We start from the raw sequence: 17,915 nt of genomic DNA on the forward strand, positions 1-17,915 counted from the left end.
GCAAAATCGCCAGGTGTTGTGTAGCTAACTTCACGTTGCTTTTGTATTTCGAAGCCGCTTCTGTGAGAGGAGAATTTTCCTCAGTTTTCCGCATAAATAGCTGGATTTTTCCGTGATTTTCTGTATATTTTTGAACAATAATCATCGCTCAACATGTTGAAATCCACGTAAGATGTATTTATAACGTTTTCACGGAGATATTGCGAGTTTTTACTTTACCCACCGGGCGTGACGTTTTTTGTCGTTGAAATCATAGAATGCTGTGGAAAATTTTACTTTGTTTTTCCCTCTAAACTTGCAATATTTCTGATAAAATCTCCTCTGAAGACTTGCTAATTATGCTTTGTACCTGCAGACGAATGAAAACTCCAGCAAAGACGCCGAAAAGTAAATCACGCCCCAATTCGGATGGGTCAAATGGCGCCAGGGACCCCGTAAATGTTTACTGTCGCATCCGGCCGATGCAGTGTGAATCGGATTTGAGCTGCCTCAAAGTCACCTCATCCACAACAGTCCTCCTGACCCCACCGGAGATTGCAATAAACTACCGCGTGGGTACGTTGAAGGAGACCCAGCACACCTTCAAGCATGTCTTCGATGTGACTTCCCAGCAGCGGGAGGTGTTCAGTGTGGTGGCTCAGCCACTCGTTGAGAGTCTCATTCGCGGGAAGAATGGTCTCCTCTTCACGTACGGCGTCACGGGGAGCGGGAAGACGTACACAATGACGGGAGATACGCAAAATCAGGGCATCATGCCACGCTGCCTGGATGTCCTGTTCAGGACAATCAGTGACTACCAGACCAAGAAGTTTGTCTTCAAACCCGACAGACTCAATGGGTTTGAGATTCTCTCTGAGGCCGACGCAATGATTGAGCGGCAGGCAGAAATGAATGCTAAATTCAACAAAATCAGGCGGTAAGTCCCATTGGAAATGCTTCTTGAGGCCTTTTGGCACTGAAACCTCCTTCTTAGAGGCTTTAGCGAAGTATCTAAAGATCCTGGAACGCTCTTTTGCTGTAAATCAGTCAAGAAAAAATCTCCAAAATTCCTCAGAATTCAAATTTTGAACAAAATGTTTAAAGGGTTTGTCATCGAGCGAAAAAATTCCCTAATTAGAAAATTGATTTTTTTTTATTACATATATGTATATTATGTATTTTTCTTAAGGACATTAGTTTTTTATTAAATGCGTTTCGCGCTTGAGGATAATTTTATAAGAAAAGTTCTTCAAGCTACGCAAATTCACAAAAATAAGCGCAGCTCAATTGTGCATTTTTAAAACGAGTCGTCCATCCGCTTCGAATACTTAAAATACTTCGAAACTTCGAATATTTCAAAAAGCTTCGAAGCTTATTCGATTATTCGAATAATCGAAGCATTTTAAAAACGAAGCAGTTCTATGCAGGCTTCGATTTTTTCTCAACACTTCGAAGCATCGAAAAGTTCGATTTTTCGGAGCCCTAATTAATATATTTCAACAAAAAAAAATTTTTTATTAATATTGTTATTCCTAAAAACTCTCAGAAAATTTATTTAAGTTAGTAAAGAAAATTCTTTACAACCAATGATTAAAGAAAAACATGAATAATGAAAACTTAAGAAGAATATAAAATAAAACAAAATTCCAGCAACAATTCTGACCCGGAAATTGCCTCAAGGGCATCAACGGAAGTTTCTGGGCTTGTGGGTCTGGATGAAGACAATATGTACGCAGTATTTGTGACCTATGTCGAAGTGTACAACAACAGTGTCTATGATCTCCTCGAGGAGGGAAGTATTCAGAAGACACTGCAGAGTAAGATAATCCGAGAGGATGCCACGCACAATATGTTCGTGCACGGGGTGACAGAGGTGGAGGTGAAATCAATGGAGGATGCCATCGAGATGTTTCAGCTGGGACAGAAACGCAAACGAATGGGTCACACGATTCTCAATGCGGAATCCAGTCGTAGTCACTCTGTCTTTACTGTGCGCCTCGTGCAAGCACCAACAGATCGCGATGGGGAGTATGTGATGCAGGATAGACGAACAATCACTGTGAGTCAGCTGTCATTGGTCGATTTGGCCGGGAGTGAGAGGACAAGCCGTACAAAGAACACCGGGCAGCGTCTCCGTGAAGCGGGGAACATCAACAACTCCCTCATGACACTCCGTACATGCTTGGAGATTTTACGTGAAAACCAATCGGGTGGGATACCCAAGAAGGTCCCATATCGTGACTCAAAGCTTACGCATCTCTTCAAGAACTACTTCGATGGTGAGGGTCAGGTGAAGATGATTGTTTGCATTAATCCACGTGCAGAGGACTACGATGAAACGGCCCAGGTAATGCGCTTCGCGGAGATGACACAAGATGTCCAAATTACACGTCCCGTGCCCAAACTCGATCTAGCTGGACTAACACCGGGACGACGCAAGGCTAATCAGCTCTTCAAGATGGCTCAGCATAACTTGGAGTTGAATGGCGATGTAAATGCCCGGAATATGGATGTTGATTTGGGGCTTGTCTACAGTTTGGGACCCAATTTGCCGCGTATTCAACTCAATTCACCCGATGCTGATGAACTCGTGCAGAATCTCAAGATAATGCTGGAACAGCGAATTGCCAAGAGGAATCTTCTTCTTGCAGATTTGACCGCACGACGTAAGTCAAAACGACTTCAACGGCTTATTGAATTGATGTACAAACTGTTAAAAAAATTTCCTTTTCAGAGAATAACTTCCGAATGCATCTTCTGCAAGCAGAGAAGCAGAGTCTCATGCTTAAGACAGAAAATGCATCCGTTGGTGCTGTTTTGGGCCAAGAACGCAACAGATCTAATGCCCTTGAGAATAAACTTGTCTCCTATGAGGCATCCATTGATGATCTCAATCGAAAGGTTCGAGATCGTGATGAGAGAATTTATGAACTTGAGAGGAAACTGAGTGGCTTGCAGAATCAACTGTCGCAGAAGGAGCACGAAAAGGAAAAGCAACGCAAGAAGTTTACCTCAAAGTTTCAGGCTGAAAAGGAAGAGATGTCAAAGGAGTTGGAGATGAAACTTCGTGCACAGAAGGATAAAATGCAAAATGAAATGCGTCTAAAGGATGAAAAGTTGCGTCTTGTGACGGATATTATTAATTCCGATAAATTCTCACAGCGTGTGCATCAGCCACAGCAAGTTGTTGAGAGTATCGCGATACCGTCGTCAACACCGTCGACTGCAACAATTGGTCACACCGCGCGTACTCCGAGAGGCACAGTGGTGGCCAATGTGCGGCATCGCCGTTCCAAATCAGCTGGGGATAAGTGGTTGGCACACACATCGGCCACACCAGTGCCACTCGGAACAATTCTGCAGCCTTACCTACCAAATAGGAAGACTACGACAAAATTGACCGAAATGCGTGATGTGACCAAGTCCAATACATCCAAATACTGCCTCATTTCGCAGGGGGCAGACACAGATGGGGAACTTGAGACGCGTCTCTTCAAAGTACGTCCACCACAGGAAGTGTTTTATCAGATTTTCTTCTAAATTCCAGGTTATTTGTCTTGTAGGGTAATATCATTCCCACGATGTCCGGAGGGGCTCAGGTTGTGCTCAATGATGTCGAGTGCCTCAAACAAATGGATCCGGTTAGTCCGACAAATAGGAAGCGTCTCAGTTCCGAAATGCACGGTGAATTATCACCGCCGGAGATTAAGGCGCGATGCAGTACTGGCATTGAGGGACACAATAGTCACAAGAAGGCACGACTCTAAATTTTTCTTTGTTGTGTCCCTGGATTTTGTGGACAAGCAGATGCGTCACTAACTTACCTTTCAATACTTAATAATTATATTTTATGAAATAATCCTGAAGTATATAAATTTTTGTTCTTTTCTTTTAACTTACGATGTGAATAAATCAAATAAATCATTTAGAAAATGTTGTTTTTATTCATTTCATCACTTGTATCAGAATTTGTTGTATAAATGAGGAATTTGTTAAGCAAATATGCTTAGAAATTAATTTTATTTTGTAAAACTAAAAGTATGTTCATTCATTTTTCGATGACATACCCCTTAACGGAAAATAATTTAAATTCCACGCGGGCGGCAAAGTTCATGACGTTTTGTTTGGGAAAGACCAAAAGCGTTCTCTGGAAAATCCATTTTTTACTGATTTTCCTCACAAATTGAGGTGATTATTGGTGCAGGAGTTTTCCTGCAAAGTTTCCCTAATTTCCTCAGAAGAAAATTCAGCGGGAAATCCAATAAATTCAGGTAAAAAGATAAATTCTCTCGTGCTCAGATTTCTGTGGTTATGTTTGGGGGAGCAATCTCGGGGGCATTTCTCAGAATTTTCCTTCCCTTCCAGAACATGTCTCTCAACAAAACAAATCCCTCGATAGTGGATCAGAGTATTCGAATCAATTTTCATGCAAAACTCAAGCAGGAATCCCTGAAATGGGGCACAATCAACGTGGCTGTGCTGTCCTTTCTTGCCTTTGATCTCTCCAACAAATGCCCGGATGCTTTCTCGCGTTGGTTCTACGTGGAGTATGCAGCAGCAGGGGTCCTCCTGCTGAGTATCATCTACTACTTTGGACGCTACCTCTATCTGCTGTACACCTTCTCCCCTATTGTGGGCAATGAGCAGCAGAGGAAGCTCCTCAATTTTACAGAACATGACTCATCGTTTGTCCTGAAGACACCCAAAGAGAAGGTGCAGGAAGTCACGGCGTCACCGATTAATGTTTCCGGATTATCGTGGAATTCTTCATTCAATGACTCCACAACGGCATTGTCCAGCAGTTGGGTCTACAATCGTGGCTCCCCACTCCAGGGGAGCTTCAATCAGTCCCACAGCTTCACACATGGGATTCAGAATGCCCCAAATTCATCACCAAATACCTCCTCTGTGAGCTTTTCTTCACCCTACAAAAATTCCTTCGCAAAGGATCGCATGATAACCGATGAGAAAACCCTCAAGGACTACCTAAAGTAAGAATTTCTCCGGGAAAAATTGAAGATTTTCATGATAAAAGACGTTGCCTTTTAGGGAGACTTCACTGCAGGAAGCAAGGGCCCTTCTGGAGGAGAATGCAGACAACAGTTTGGCAAATAATTCAATGAATTCCTTCTGGAATAACTACAAACTCGATGACTACACTGGGCTCCTCAAGACATCCGTCTACCAGCTGTCACCAACTACAGCCACCCCAAAACCCGGTGCAATGGACGAAGTTGGGGGTCTCTTTGCCGGCTCCGATCTCAATGGTTCCTTTGAGGTTGGGAAGAAGGTTTCCTCGGCTAAATTGTCGCACTACGTCACGAATCTCAAGCAGTGGATCTCCTGCACAATCCTCGATCGTCTCGTCCAGCAAATTGAGACAATTGACAAAGCTTTCCGTGACATGGGCTTCACGGATGTTCAAGTGGGCAGTGTGGGATTGGAGCGACTCCGGAAGACTGCAGAGAATCAACTTGTGCTCGTGCGCGTCCCTTCCCTACCACTGGTGATCCCCTTCCTCGAGGCATCACCCAATCAGGAGTACCTCGTGCATCGTATTAAGGATCTCGCCAGGGGGACGTGCATTGCGGACTACCACTGGAATGCCGGAGCAGTGCTCAACACGCACAAATGGGATGAACATCTACCCACGGATTCAGCCATAATCTTCCATCTTTTCTGCACGTACCTCGATAGTCAGCTAATGCCACTCCCACAGCCCGGCGGAAGGCCCTTCTACGATCGCTACGTCATCGTTGGAGACAAAAAATCCCAAAAGGAAACCCTCGCGGAGGTGAAGAATAAGTCCAAATGCGCCATCCTCTGCACTAATCCCATCAAGCCATTCTTCAATTTCATCTCTGACAACAAAATTCACGAATCAGTCCACGTGAGTAGCTAATTTTACTATTTTCTTTCACTTTTTAAATGTTTTTCTTAATTTCTTATGCAATTTAGAAAAAAAAAAATTCGAAATTATTGCATTTTATTACTGAAAAAAGATCGCGAAGACGAAACTGGCCACGGTGGCCACTTATCTTGAACTTAACCATTTATTAACTTAACCATGTATTAGAAGATTGAAATATGGTTCATAATCTTCGGGAACGTCGAATTTTTTACACGAATTGAAACGTTTCTAGACATTCTAATGTTCATAAATTAAATTCCTTATATAGACCAGCCGCGTGAAAATTTTCTACCGTGATGTGATTTTATTACAGATGACGTAAAAAAATATTTCTGGGTATTTATCCGTTCTTATAATTTTTTTTACGTTTTTAAAGATTTTTTTAACCTTAAATGTTGCATGTGTTACATTCATAAACTTCCTAAATTATTGGCCAGCCGGGTAATCTTTTTCTACAATATTGTGAAGTCAATATTGTGTCAGTATGTATTGAGATCCAAAAAAAATTACGTTATTAAACTATGGACTAGCCGGGTAATTTTTTCTATCTCTTATTTGTTTGGCACAAATCGCGAAAAAAATTAGAAGGAATTGCATCTTTACGCGTTAAATGATCGTAAAAAATAATGTTTGTAAGCAAAGGGCCGGCCGGGTTATCTTTTTCTACCTTCCGTATTATTAATTTACTACACCTCGCGTAAAAATCGTCAGCCGGGTATTTTATTACTTCTTTATGTATTAAAATCTTTTATTTTTAAACCTAAATCGATAAACTACGACGAATCAAATCAATCATCAAAATATTAAATTCTTTTGATTCTTTCGTATTTTTCTTATAAGAAAATAAGAAAAAATCCCTTCTTTCCTTGCAGGATCGCAACAATCTTTTCCACGTACTCACACGCTTCATAATCCACATGAAGACTCACAACGAGGGTCTCCTGGAGGGCATAAATCTGGGCAAGAGTGGCATAAATATTTTGTGTGTTGTTGAAGACTGACCGTTAACTGAATAAATTTGAATATTGTGGTAAATACGAGTTTGTTGGTTTTTCTCACTACGCGGCGAATGGCGCCACTTTCTACGTATACAGGAAACTGTGGTTCAATTAATCAAAAATTGAGTCAATTAAAACATTAGAAAATTCTCGGAAAAGTCGAATTTTCTCAGCATTGTGGTTTCAAGGAAAATCGCGTAGAAGGGAAATTTCTATCAGATTCATAAATTGAAAATTTTGATTTATTTTCCTAATTAAAAAAATTAAATCAATGACTCCACTCTCCCCTATTCATTGTTGTTTATCTCTGGGAAGGTTTTCAAGTGTGTAAAGTGAATCGCGTGGAAAAGTATTTTAGTAAATTTTCTCGTCTTTCGCTGGGGAAATGTTTTGATTTATTGGGGAATATTGAGTGGTTAGGAAAATCCCTGAGAGTCCTTGAAGATGAGTAGACGGATTGCAGTGAGTTTCCTCATTGCCGGCTCAATCCGGCACCTCTTGATGAGCTCCGCCTTTGCACCCTACATTCGTGATCGCGTTGAAGTGTCCACGCCTCTAAATGCCTGGAAGAGAGGTAATAAGCGGGAAGACTTTGCAGGAACTTCTCTTGCTGACCCTCTTTGGGTGTTTTTTCTGTTGATTTTTTAGTTCTCGAAGGAGCTTTCTTGCACGAGAATGGGATTGATCCGTATGCTGGTGATATGTACCATGAGAATCCCCTGATTCTAGTCACAACAAATGTCCTGATAAAGCACTTTCAGGCATTCATTCCGGCCCTTTTCATTGTCATTGATCTCCTTGCGGCTGCTTTTGTCTATGGGATGACACAAATTGTGGCGCGACAGCTCATGGCGAAGCAGAAGGAGGAGCAGGCAACGTATGCCAAGGGCACGGAAGAGCTTCAACTGAAGCCGGAGGATTTGACGCAGATCCCCCTGTACTGCACAATTGCATATCTCTTCAATCCCTACACAATTCTCAATTGTGTGGGGCAAACAACTACAGTTTGGAGCAACTTCCTCCTGGCGGCTTTCTTCTTCTTCACAGCACGTCGGGAGATTGTTCCGGCTGTCATTGCTCTGGTGCTGGAGACTCAAAGGAATTTCTACCCAGTGGTGCTCATTGTGCCTCTGGCTATCAATGTCTATCGCACAGAAGGTGGTGGTTGTGGGAGATGCAGAGCAATCCGGGCGGTGTTGCTGTTCGCTTCTGCCCTGGGTTTTGCCACATATTCCGGGTACCTCATAACGGGTAAATGGACCTTCCTGGACGCCACGTATGGGTTCATTCTCAATCACAGAGATCTTCAGCCGAATATTGGACTCTTCTGGTACTTCTTCACAGAAATGTTTGATCACTTCCGGGATCTCTTCCTGTGGACATTCCAGATTAATGCCACAGTCCTCTATCTCATCCCATTGGCCCTGAAGCTGCGTCATGAACCCCTAATGCTGGCCACCGTGCTCACGGGACTCGCAGCAATCTTCCGCTCATACCCCTGTGTTGGGGATGTTGCCTTCTACATGGCCCTCCTGCCAATGTGGAAGTTCGGGCAGAAGTTCATGTCGCACAACTTTGTCGTGGGATGCTTCTTCCTCATCACATCCGTTCTTGGGCCCGTTGTGTGGCATCTGTGGATCTACTCAGCATCGGCCAATGCGAATTTCTACTTTGGTGTCACACTGGCATTTGCAACAGCTCAGATATTTCTCGTCACGGATCTCCTCTTTGCCTTCATAAAGCGTGAATTCTGTCTGCGGAATGGCATAACATTCCGGAAGAATGGCAAGGAAGCCCGAATGACGCTTGAATGACATGAAATTGCAATTTTATCCAAATAAATAAAATCTCTAAAATACAAATTGATTTTTTTTTAAAAGATTTTTTCTTTGCTTTTTAGCATCTCCCAGATGGGAGCTAGAAATTGGGAAAACCACCGGGGGAATAACATTTTTTTTTAATTCCTAATTAACCATTCAGTTGTTTTAATTCAATTAAATTTTTTTACCGGTGAGAATGATTCTCAAATATTTTAATCGTGCCAGCAGGTGGAATATAGAACTAAACCACTAAACCTTTGTGGATGAGTTCAGAATTCAATTTTAGTGATTTTTTGCAAATTACAAGCATGACACGCAGTTTGTTGCAGCACAGAGTTGATGGGAATTTCCTAATCTTCTAGATGAGAGATGAAAGATTAAATTGAATTTATTTAAAAATATTTTATTTTTATTTCAAATGATTAAAGTAATGAAGGCAAAATCTAAAGAAAGGATCGTTTTTTATTTATTTATTTGTTTTAACCCTTTTGCGTTCATTGGGTCACCCAAACATGAAACATTTAGTTTTCCCAAATTTTACTTAATTGATTTTCCAACTTAAAATACGTTAATTTTACGTGAAATAGGCCAAAGAAGAGACGTTCTGACTGAGAAATGTTTTCTGAGGGAACTCATAGAATAAATATCGCGATAGCGCATGTTTCTATCACGTGGACACGAAAGGGTTAAATTAAGAAATATTCCACTTTTAGGGCCTTATTCAGCGACCAAGAAACCCTTGAAATTCACTTGAAATCTTGAAATTTCAGTACAAAATTCAAAGATTTCAAGGGTTTCTTGGTCGCTGAATTAGGCCCTTAGTCTGATTTTTTTAACCTTGATAGATTGAACTGATGCTTCATCCTTACCATTAAATCATTTGCTGCTAAATCAGGAAACAGATAACATAGATAGATAACACGATTATTTTGTTTTTTTTTCATAAATTAATTTTTTTTTATAGATCAGAAATGTTAATTGTCATTTTAGGAACGAGTATTTATGTGGGTTAACTCAATGTAAACAAATGTCAAATAGAATAAGACCACGTGTACAAAACAGTCAATATAAAATTAATTGAAAATGGATTGCAATCAAGATAATGTGAAATTGGAGGGAGTGAACCCTGAATACTTTAATGTGGAGTTGTCCGAATACGATTTTCGTAGTGATAGTTAAGCCCCATCGGTTAACGCTATAACGTTAGATAGTGATGACGCCCATCGAAGATCGATCCAATGAGCAAAATCCAGGACGCGAGACGTCGGTTCAATCCGGGAATGGAATTATTGCTAAAATTGAGGATTTTGCTAGATTGTCCAGTGAAACCGATAAACAACAATTGAGTTTTGTTTACCTAAATGCAGAAGGTAAGCGTTTGATTAAGGAGTACAAGGAAGCTGGAACAGAACCCACGGGTAAAAATTTAAACGCAAATTTATCTATCAGGAAACAAAATGAGTCTCTTTCGCACTCGTGTAGAGATAAGAAAGCTCTAAATATTAAAAGCTAAAATGGATCACCGTCCGTTAAAATTTCAGAAAACAATACAACGCTCCCGAAGATTATGAACCATATTCCTGTGTTAGTTAAAAGATAGGAATATGGTTGATAATCTTCGGGCACGTCGAATAAATCCTAATTTAAACTCAAATCTGTGAGGTCTATTAAAAATATAAGTTTAAGTATCAAAGAGTAAAGATTATAAAGAAATTCAAGATGATGCTTGAAAAATAATAATGTTTACTTCAATAAATTCTAAATGATTCAAAATAGAGATTTTTAATTTTTGTAAAGATTAAGAAAAATCGAAAAATCTGAATTATAAAAAACAATCAATCAAATTAAAGCCAAACCTTGACCTTTCTCACGAGAAATCTAGTTTAACATAAACTTTTTCTCAAGATGAAACTGAAATTCCTTAAAATTCATTGACTCGAGTAATTAAAACAACATTTTTATACTTAAACAGTTTACAAGAAATCTTGTACTATATATTTTCAACAAAAAATGCTTTCTATAAAATACATTGGAAATAAATTAAATTCAGCTTAATTACCAAACATTCCACAATTATCTATTTACAAAACTTATTCTATATAGGAGAATAAATCTTAGAGCAAATTAAAATCTACTAAAAAATGCTAGAAAGGCTAAGAAAATATCGGTGAAAAGTCTCTCAGTTCTTTGGACGATACATTGATGATCTCTTGCATGCTGTTAAGCCATTCCCTATGCAGGCAGCATAACCAATAATGTGTGGAATGAGATTTTGTTCGTAGAGACCACCAAATAGGTGTGCCCAGGGTCCATTTGCGAACACAGCTACATCATCTCCGCCGTGAGTTTCATTTTTCATCGGTACAGTACCGGCATACGTGTAGTCCTTACTTCTTGGATCAACTGTTCCTCGTTGGAGGATTTCTGTGAAGTTCTCACGTGACATGGCTCCAGGGCCATTTGCGTAGGAAAGAGTTGTGTAGAGTTCATTGTCCACATCACTTTTACTCGTGCTGAAGTCGAGGATATCATTGCCACGGTCTGCATAGCCGGCAATTGACATTGTATGACTGTGATCGGCTGTAACGACAATTAAGGTGTCACGGCTGTTGGTGAGCTCAGTTGCAACGCGAATTGCCTCGGCAAATTGAACTGTCTCATCGAGAGCTAGATGAGCCCGTGCTCGATGGTGGCCCATATCAATTTTGGCACCTTCAACAAACAAAAAGAATCCACGCTTTTCCTTGGAAAGCATCTCAATGGCAGTTTTGGTCATTTCTGCCAGTGATGGTTCTTTTTCGTGATCTGCCTCAAGGCTGTACTTCATGTGTTCTGATGCAAAGAGTCCAAGGAGGTAGCTGGTGTTATTTGTATCTACTGATAGCAAACCATCGCGATCGTAAACATAAGCAGCCGATCGATGCTTCTTCTTCAATTTCCACTCGTCTATCAAATTGACCCCATCAATTCGTTCTCCCTCTTCTCCATCCTCATCTTGCATGCCCTTTGGAAGGAATTTCTTCCTCCCACCACCCATGATGACTTTAAGTTTTCTTCCTGTTTCATTGTTGATCAATTGGCTTGCAATATCCTGGCAAGTTTTGGGGTCTTTACCCGATTTTTCTACAATCGCATCTGATTCCCATTCACGATAAGCCGTGTGAGCGTACACTCCTGCCGGAGAAGCGTGAGTTACACGGGCTGTTGTCACCAAACCCGTACCTTTGCCGGCTTTCTGAGCCCAAGCAGCGATGGAATTAACGTGATTTGCTGCATCTTGACCCTTTTCGCATTCATAACGCTTCACTGCTGCTGTTACGCCGATTGTAGCGTAGTTTGCTTTAACACCTCCCAGGTACGCTGTTGCAGTGCATGCAGAGTCCGGAATTTGCTTATCCACACAGTATGTCTGGAAGAGTAAAAAATAATTTTTTTTTATAATACTTCTAATTGATAAAGAATTGAGTTTTTGTTAATGAAAAAGTAAAAGAAAAATATCTGTATTAAAATATTTATAAAGATTTCTCTCTGATCTTCATCTTGAAGCTAGAATAAAGTATCTATTCAACTCTGATATTTCAAGAGTTCCAAGTCAATGTTCGAAGCTCTATAAAGCGATTTTTTCTTTAAAATTTGAATCAAAAAAAGAAACTTAAAAAAGTTCACAACTTTAACAGTTTAGTAAAAAACTATTAAACTCACATAAGTAATTTATTGTCTTGTGTATTTTCTTTGTAGTAAAATAATTTATATCGTAAGTAGTAAATTAGAGCTTTTCGAGGGAAAACTTAACACAGATGGGTGAGTCAGAAAAATTTTATTAATGTTTTAATGCAAAAACAAAGTCCGTGAAATAATATTTTAACTTGAAATGCCCATTTGTTGAGGAAAATTGGACTTTTTTCACTTTTTTTTTAGTTAAAAAGCAATAAAAGTTAATATTTTAAAGAGAATCTCATAAAAACGGTAACAGATTTTTGAATCTTAGCATAGAATCTAAGAACAAAATGATTAAGAATTTGATTTTTAATGTGTTTGAGACATAAATGGGTTAAATAGAAAAACAATTTATTTTATTTCTAACATTATCTAAACACGTGAATTACTTTTTTATAAATTATACTTGAAAGAATTAAAAATTTTGCACGATCTTGGGTATTTTTGGTTTTTTTAATTCTTATGCAATCTTAATTTGGGAATTATCGTGAATAACATTAGACTTTAATACCAGTACGGTCTTAGAGTAAATATTTGTTAACTGACTATGTCTTCTTACTTTTTTTTGTTGTTAAATAAATACAAGAAAATTATGAAAAATATATAAAATGAGGCTTAGTTTATTCATTTTTCGTTGAATCTCTTTTTTTCAATTTTTTTTCCTAAATAATCTTGATAAAAATGGAAAATCTGTTTGGATTTTTCTTGAATGTTTTAATAAATATTTTTTGTGTGTATTTCCGAATATAAATTTATGAGAACACAAAAATGAATAAATTCCTTTTTTTCGGTTGAAGGAATGAATTCGCGATGGTTCAATTAACAGCATTTTCTTTAATTTAAAAAAGTATTGAAATTTAAAATTCACAAATAAAATTTCTCATTAAATATTAATTAAATTGTTCTAATAATCTCTAATAAATCGAATAAATTGCCAAAAATTAGTTGAATGTACGTAAAAGAGCTTAAAACAAAGTTCTTATCTTACAGAGAAATGTCTTCTAATTCCTAAAAAAAAATATTGTTCAAAAAATTGTGTTGAAAAGATCAATTTTTATGCTTCATTCTGAACCCGAAAGGGTTGATTATTTACTAAAAATCTCCAAAAGCTGCTCAAAAGAAGACTAAAAATCGTTAAAATCTTTACCTCTTTTCAGCTAATTCTGTTAATTTTTAAATTTAATCTCTCAGCTCAAGTTTGTACTTTGAGAAAGTCATAATAAGTGTTAATGTAGAATAAACAGAAATTCAATTAAAAATAATTAAATGATTATTTCACCAATTAGCTCCATTTAATATGATGAAAAAAGAATCAATTAATATAAAACCACAGAATAATTTGTCGCGTTGAGAGGGGAGAGGGGAGAAAAAGAAACTAATTCTGTATCAATTTCACGTCGATTTTGCTCATTGATTTCCACCACAGTGTGACATTGAATTGGCGCATTGATCGCCATTGAGAGGAAAATTGGTTAAGCGCGCGCGCGATCATAAAATAACGATCATAAGTACAAGATCAAGGTGCTCACCTTTGCAAGTCCTGTGTAGGGGAAATCCTCAAAGAAGAGACGCGATTCCTCACCAGTGTGCCCCTGAAGTTGCCCCAGATACATTCGACTGGCTGCCAGTGTTGCGATCGACATTCCATCACCGAGGAAGAAGATCACATTTTTGGCCACATTGTGATTGGGTCTGATGGTGAGTTGATGCAAGAGACGGTGTTGTGCGTCAAAATTCCAATAATCCGCCAGTTCTTCGGCCGTATTGGTGGCACGTGTTGATCTTGTTTTCCCCTCACTTCCACTCGCTGCAAAGATCACAATTTATCTTACATTTTATTCAGTTGCTTAATCACTTTTCTTTCATTTTTTTTCTTTTCAAATCACTGGCGAAAGGAAAATTATAATTTAAGGTAATTTTCATCATTAGCCTTCAATTGAGAGAGAGAAAGGAAGGTTTTTCAATGATGCAATTCTCTGGGAGAATTAACGAATATATATTTTTTTTTGAAAAAAAAGGATTCACTATTGTAAAAAAATTCTTCAAGAACTTACGATGGAATTCATCAGACAGGGTAGCGGGAAGAAATGCTAATAAAATGATGCCAAGGAATTTCACAGCACTTAACGACTTCATTGCTTTATCACCTTTTGCTGCCACACAAAACACTTTTCACCCAAAATATTTTTGCTTTCTAAGCGTTGTACCCCAAACGAAAGCCAAAACGATCCGTCCGTTGTGAGTGATCTCCAGGTTGGGACTGCGAACGCTGGAGCGCCTCCTCGGGTGCTTTTATAATTACAGAAAAGTCGTTCTCAAAGCACCTGGTGCTGTCTCACACATCAGCATTGAGGAGCAAGAATTAAATTTTCCTAAGGTGGGGGGACAACATGTGCTTATGATCGGTGTGATCGAGAGTTTGTGTGACGATCTAACTATGAATTGTTTCTAATGAAACATTGAGCTCTTTGGTGATTCCCTTTTGCGTTGTCCAGTCTTTTTGCCACATAGCACCAGCGCACGTATTTCCCACGCACGTGGGGATGGCAGAACGCATAGGAAAATCCAAAAGAACAAATCAGTATTCTTCATCAATTTCACCTAAATAACGAAGTCAGATGCAACATGGATTGATTTATTGCCTTCTTTAGATTTAATATTATCGTGTGGCTTTTATTGGAATTTTAATATTAATTTTTAAAGTGGAAAATGAGAAGATTTTCTGAAAAATCAGTTCTTATTAATTTAGTTATCTTCGTCATTTCATTGATTAAATGATTTATTTCATTTCACGCCCTACTAAAAGCTTTCCATTAGAATATTCTTGAAAATTCAAAGATTCTTCTTTGCTTAAGTGCAAGAATAAACTATGTTCTTTCCAAGAATTAAAGCTTCCAAAGCTTAAAATAAAAATGGAGACGTCTTATCGATTTTTCCTATTTCAGTTAATTTATTAAATGATTCCATCGATTACATAAAGTTTGATATTTCCAACAGGATCAGTAGGGAAGGAAGACAAAAATTACAAAATCACAAATTTTTGCCAAAAAGGTCAAAGAAACTCCAAATTAATCATTTTAACCATCTGTAGGCTATGCCTGTAAAAGTCACGTGCAAAACTGGGGGTATGTGATGGACCCCAAATATTTTTTAGGTAACTTAAACGAACTTATCTGGTTGAATGTAGTTTTGTTGACTTTCTGGTGAACACTAAAAAGGGTTTTTCAATGCAAAAATTCAGTTTTTAATGGATTTTTTTGTGTTTTATTTTACAGAACGTTTTCGCGAAATTTATTGTTTTGAAATCACAAAATTCTGATATTGATCAGGCGAATGTTAGAGTATTGAGTGTTTTCAAAGCAGAAAATCGAGAGAGAAAAGTCTATGAAAATTAGAACAAAATCAGGGCGTAAAGACCGTTAGACTTTTTTTTTGAATATCCTTACATTTATTAACATTTATGGAGGATCGAGGTTTCCAACCTCAAAAGTTTGACCTTCATTTTCTCTCAAAAGAAAATATTTTTCAAAGTTTTCTTTCGACGATCTTGAAGTAATGAAAGTTCCCTATATACAGATGTTGAATTTATCACGAAATATTAAAAGGATTTTAATTCTGTGGCGATTAATAACAGGATTAATAACTTTTTATGTGAAAGTCATTTTTCACTTATCAGAATAAAGATATCAGAGGCTCTGGCATTGATCACCCTTAGGACCCTCGAGGTGTACTAAGGGTTAACTCAAGACTCATTGAATAAATTGCAATCATTGTGGTCAATAAAAAATTGGACATCATGATATTCACGCTTGGCCTTCGAAGGGTTAAAAGTATTACCTCTTCCTCGCATTTTCATTTCAATTTGAATATTTTAAAGCGAGATAAAGGCCCCCTGGGAGGTTTTATCTTTTAGGTTTTATCTCCAAGGCAATCGCCCCAGGTAAGATTTTCTTGCCAAATTTTTTTAATCATTCATAAAGAACAAAACCATGTTAAAAGTCTCGTTTGAAAATTAAATTGAATACTAAAAAGCCCCTATAAATTATTAATTTCAATCTTTGGGCTGAAATGGCTAACAAGTTAAGAAAATCGATTAAAATATCAAATTTCAAGTGTGCCAAAAAATTAATATGCGCGACAAGGCGGAAAATATTCAACATTGCCTGGTTAAATTACCATGGGCGCGAAAGAAGAGAATTTCAGCAAAAAATATTGAAATTGAGGCAAAAATCACCACAGGTATGAATTTTTTAAAGAGGAATTTATGTTTATTTGAATTTTTATACATTAATTAAATTACAAAAGAAGATTGAATTGATTTCTTTACATTTAATTAGCTTATTCTGGTTCAAACTGGCTTGTTAATTTAAATAAATCAGCCATATACTGGCTAAGGGCAGCTGCGATAAGTTCGTGTTATCTCTCAGAGATTCATTTACTTTTAACGCACAATGGATTGCATCGTTAAAGTTAATAAATTCTTCTTGCATTTTGTACATTTTAAGCATTTCAAAACAAATAATATTGATGAGATATTTAAGATTTTTAATAAAGAATTGGCGTCTGTTCTTTGAAAGTCTGTGAACTGATTCAAAATGGCGATCTTGTAGTAGCCATTTTGATTTGCTAAAGTTCTTTTTCAATGTGTTGTTGATGTTAGTAAATGATTAAGTAAATTTTTGTCGTTAATTCATTGATTAATTAGTCTAGTAAAAGGATATTAATCCAGTGGATTATTAACTGACAAAAACAATACAAAATGGCCGCTCAATGATCGCCATTTTCTTTATACTTTCAGAAAAAAATCCCCGAAGCTTTCAGAATCCATATCTTGAGGAAAAGTGGAATACTTACTTCTAATTAGAGTAAAACTTCTTGAAATCTCACCTCTTGATTGATTTTTCGTGATAAATTAAATTTTCAACCATAAAACCATTTCCTTTGGATGCAATAAAATAATTCAAATAACCAGGTCAATTAAAAGATCATTTTATTGAACAATTTAATTCATTTTATATTAATTTTATTGTTGGAAAATAAAATAAATGAATGATTACAGACAAAATAAAAAGATCTAACAACTTTTTATTGAGGAATTTCTGCAAGAGCATTGAACTTCCTTTCATTACTTAGAATAAAAGTCCTAGAGTGATTCATACGATTCATAGCGCTCGTATTGGTACCTCCATGAATTCCTGGACATCACAAAGAGGCATATACCCAGGAGAACTTCCGCAAAGACCCCGAAGAACATCATGAAGTGCAGATAGGTGTACTGGTTCTTGCAGTCGGGCAGGTGGGTGGCGGTGGAGAAGGTGAAGCACTGCTCGACGATGAAGGCGATGAACCAGGCTGTGATGCCGAAGAAGTGTGCCAGGAAGGATGAGATGGTGAGTTGTGTGTAGACGTTGCATCCCCACAGGCCCAGGGAAACCCTCGCGAAGGTTTCCGTGGCGAGGAGGAGACTCGATCCGAGTCCAAAGCCCCCGC

The 17,915-nt window shown here is 38.0% G+C and overlaps 4 protein-coding genes across 4 annotated transcripts; 3 read left to right on the forward strand and 1 right to left on the reverse strand.

Moving 5' to 3' along the window:
• Window positions 1-15: 15 nt before the first annotated feature.
• LOC129793461 (kinesin-like protein KIF23) lies at window positions 16-3,912 on the forward strand. The gene is made up of 5 exons (XM_055833497.1): window positions 16-167; window positions 356-916; window positions 1,630-2,645; window positions 2,714-3,477; window positions 3,543-3,912. Exons 1-5 carry the CDS (start codon window positions 154-156, stop codon window positions 3,744-3,746), a joined length of 2,559 nt encoding a protein of 852 aa, XP_055689472.1. The 5' UTR covers window positions 16-153; the 3' UTR covers window positions 3,747-3,912.
• A 154-nt stretch (window positions 3,913-4,066) lies between these two features.
• LOC129793462 (transmembrane protein 209) lies at window positions 4,067-6,930 on the forward strand. Its single transcript, XM_055833498.1, has 4 exons — window positions 4,067-4,250; window positions 4,345-4,970; window positions 5,029-5,869; window positions 6,763-6,930. Exons 2-4 carry the CDS (start codon window positions 4,348-4,350, stop codon window positions 6,889-6,891), a joined length of 1,593 nt encoding a protein of 530 aa, XP_055689473.1. The 5' UTR covers window positions 4,067-4,250; window positions 4,345-4,347; the 3' UTR covers window positions 6,892-6,930.
• A 56-nt stretch (window positions 6,931-6,986) lies between these two features.
• Window positions 6,987-8,750, forward strand: LOC129793466 (phosphatidylinositol glycan anchor biosynthesis class U protein). The gene is made up of 2 exons (XM_055833501.1): window positions 6,987-7,462; window positions 7,537-8,750. Exons 1-2 carry the CDS (start codon window positions 7,333-7,335, stop codon window positions 8,700-8,702), a joined length of 1,296 nt encoding a protein of 431 aa, XP_055689476.1. The 5' UTR covers window positions 6,987-7,332; the 3' UTR covers window positions 8,703-8,750.
• Window positions 8,751-10,663: 1,913 nt separating this feature from the next.
• On the reverse strand, window positions 10,664-14,697 carry LOC129793463 (membrane-bound alkaline phosphatase-like). Its single transcript, XM_055833499.1, has 3 exons — window positions 14,480-14,697; window positions 13,955-14,232; window positions 10,664-12,117 (listed from the first exon to the last, which is right to left on the reverse strand). The coding sequence occupies exons 1-3, from the start codon at window positions 14,559-14,561 to the stop codon at window positions 10,888-10,890; spliced, it is 1,590 nt and encodes a 529-aa protein (XP_055689474.1). The 5' UTR covers window positions 14,562-14,697; the 3' UTR covers window positions 10,664-10,887.
• Window positions 14,698-17,915: the final 3,218 nt, after the last annotated feature.

Source organism: Lutzomyia longipalpis, chromosome 3 (assembly GCF_024334085.1).
Source record: "Lutzomyia longipalpis isolate SR_M1_2022 chromosome 3, ASM2433408v1".
In the NCBI taxonomy this organism is placed as follows: Eukaryota; Metazoa; Arthropoda; class Insecta; order Diptera; family Psychodidae; genus Lutzomyia; species Lutzomyia longipalpis.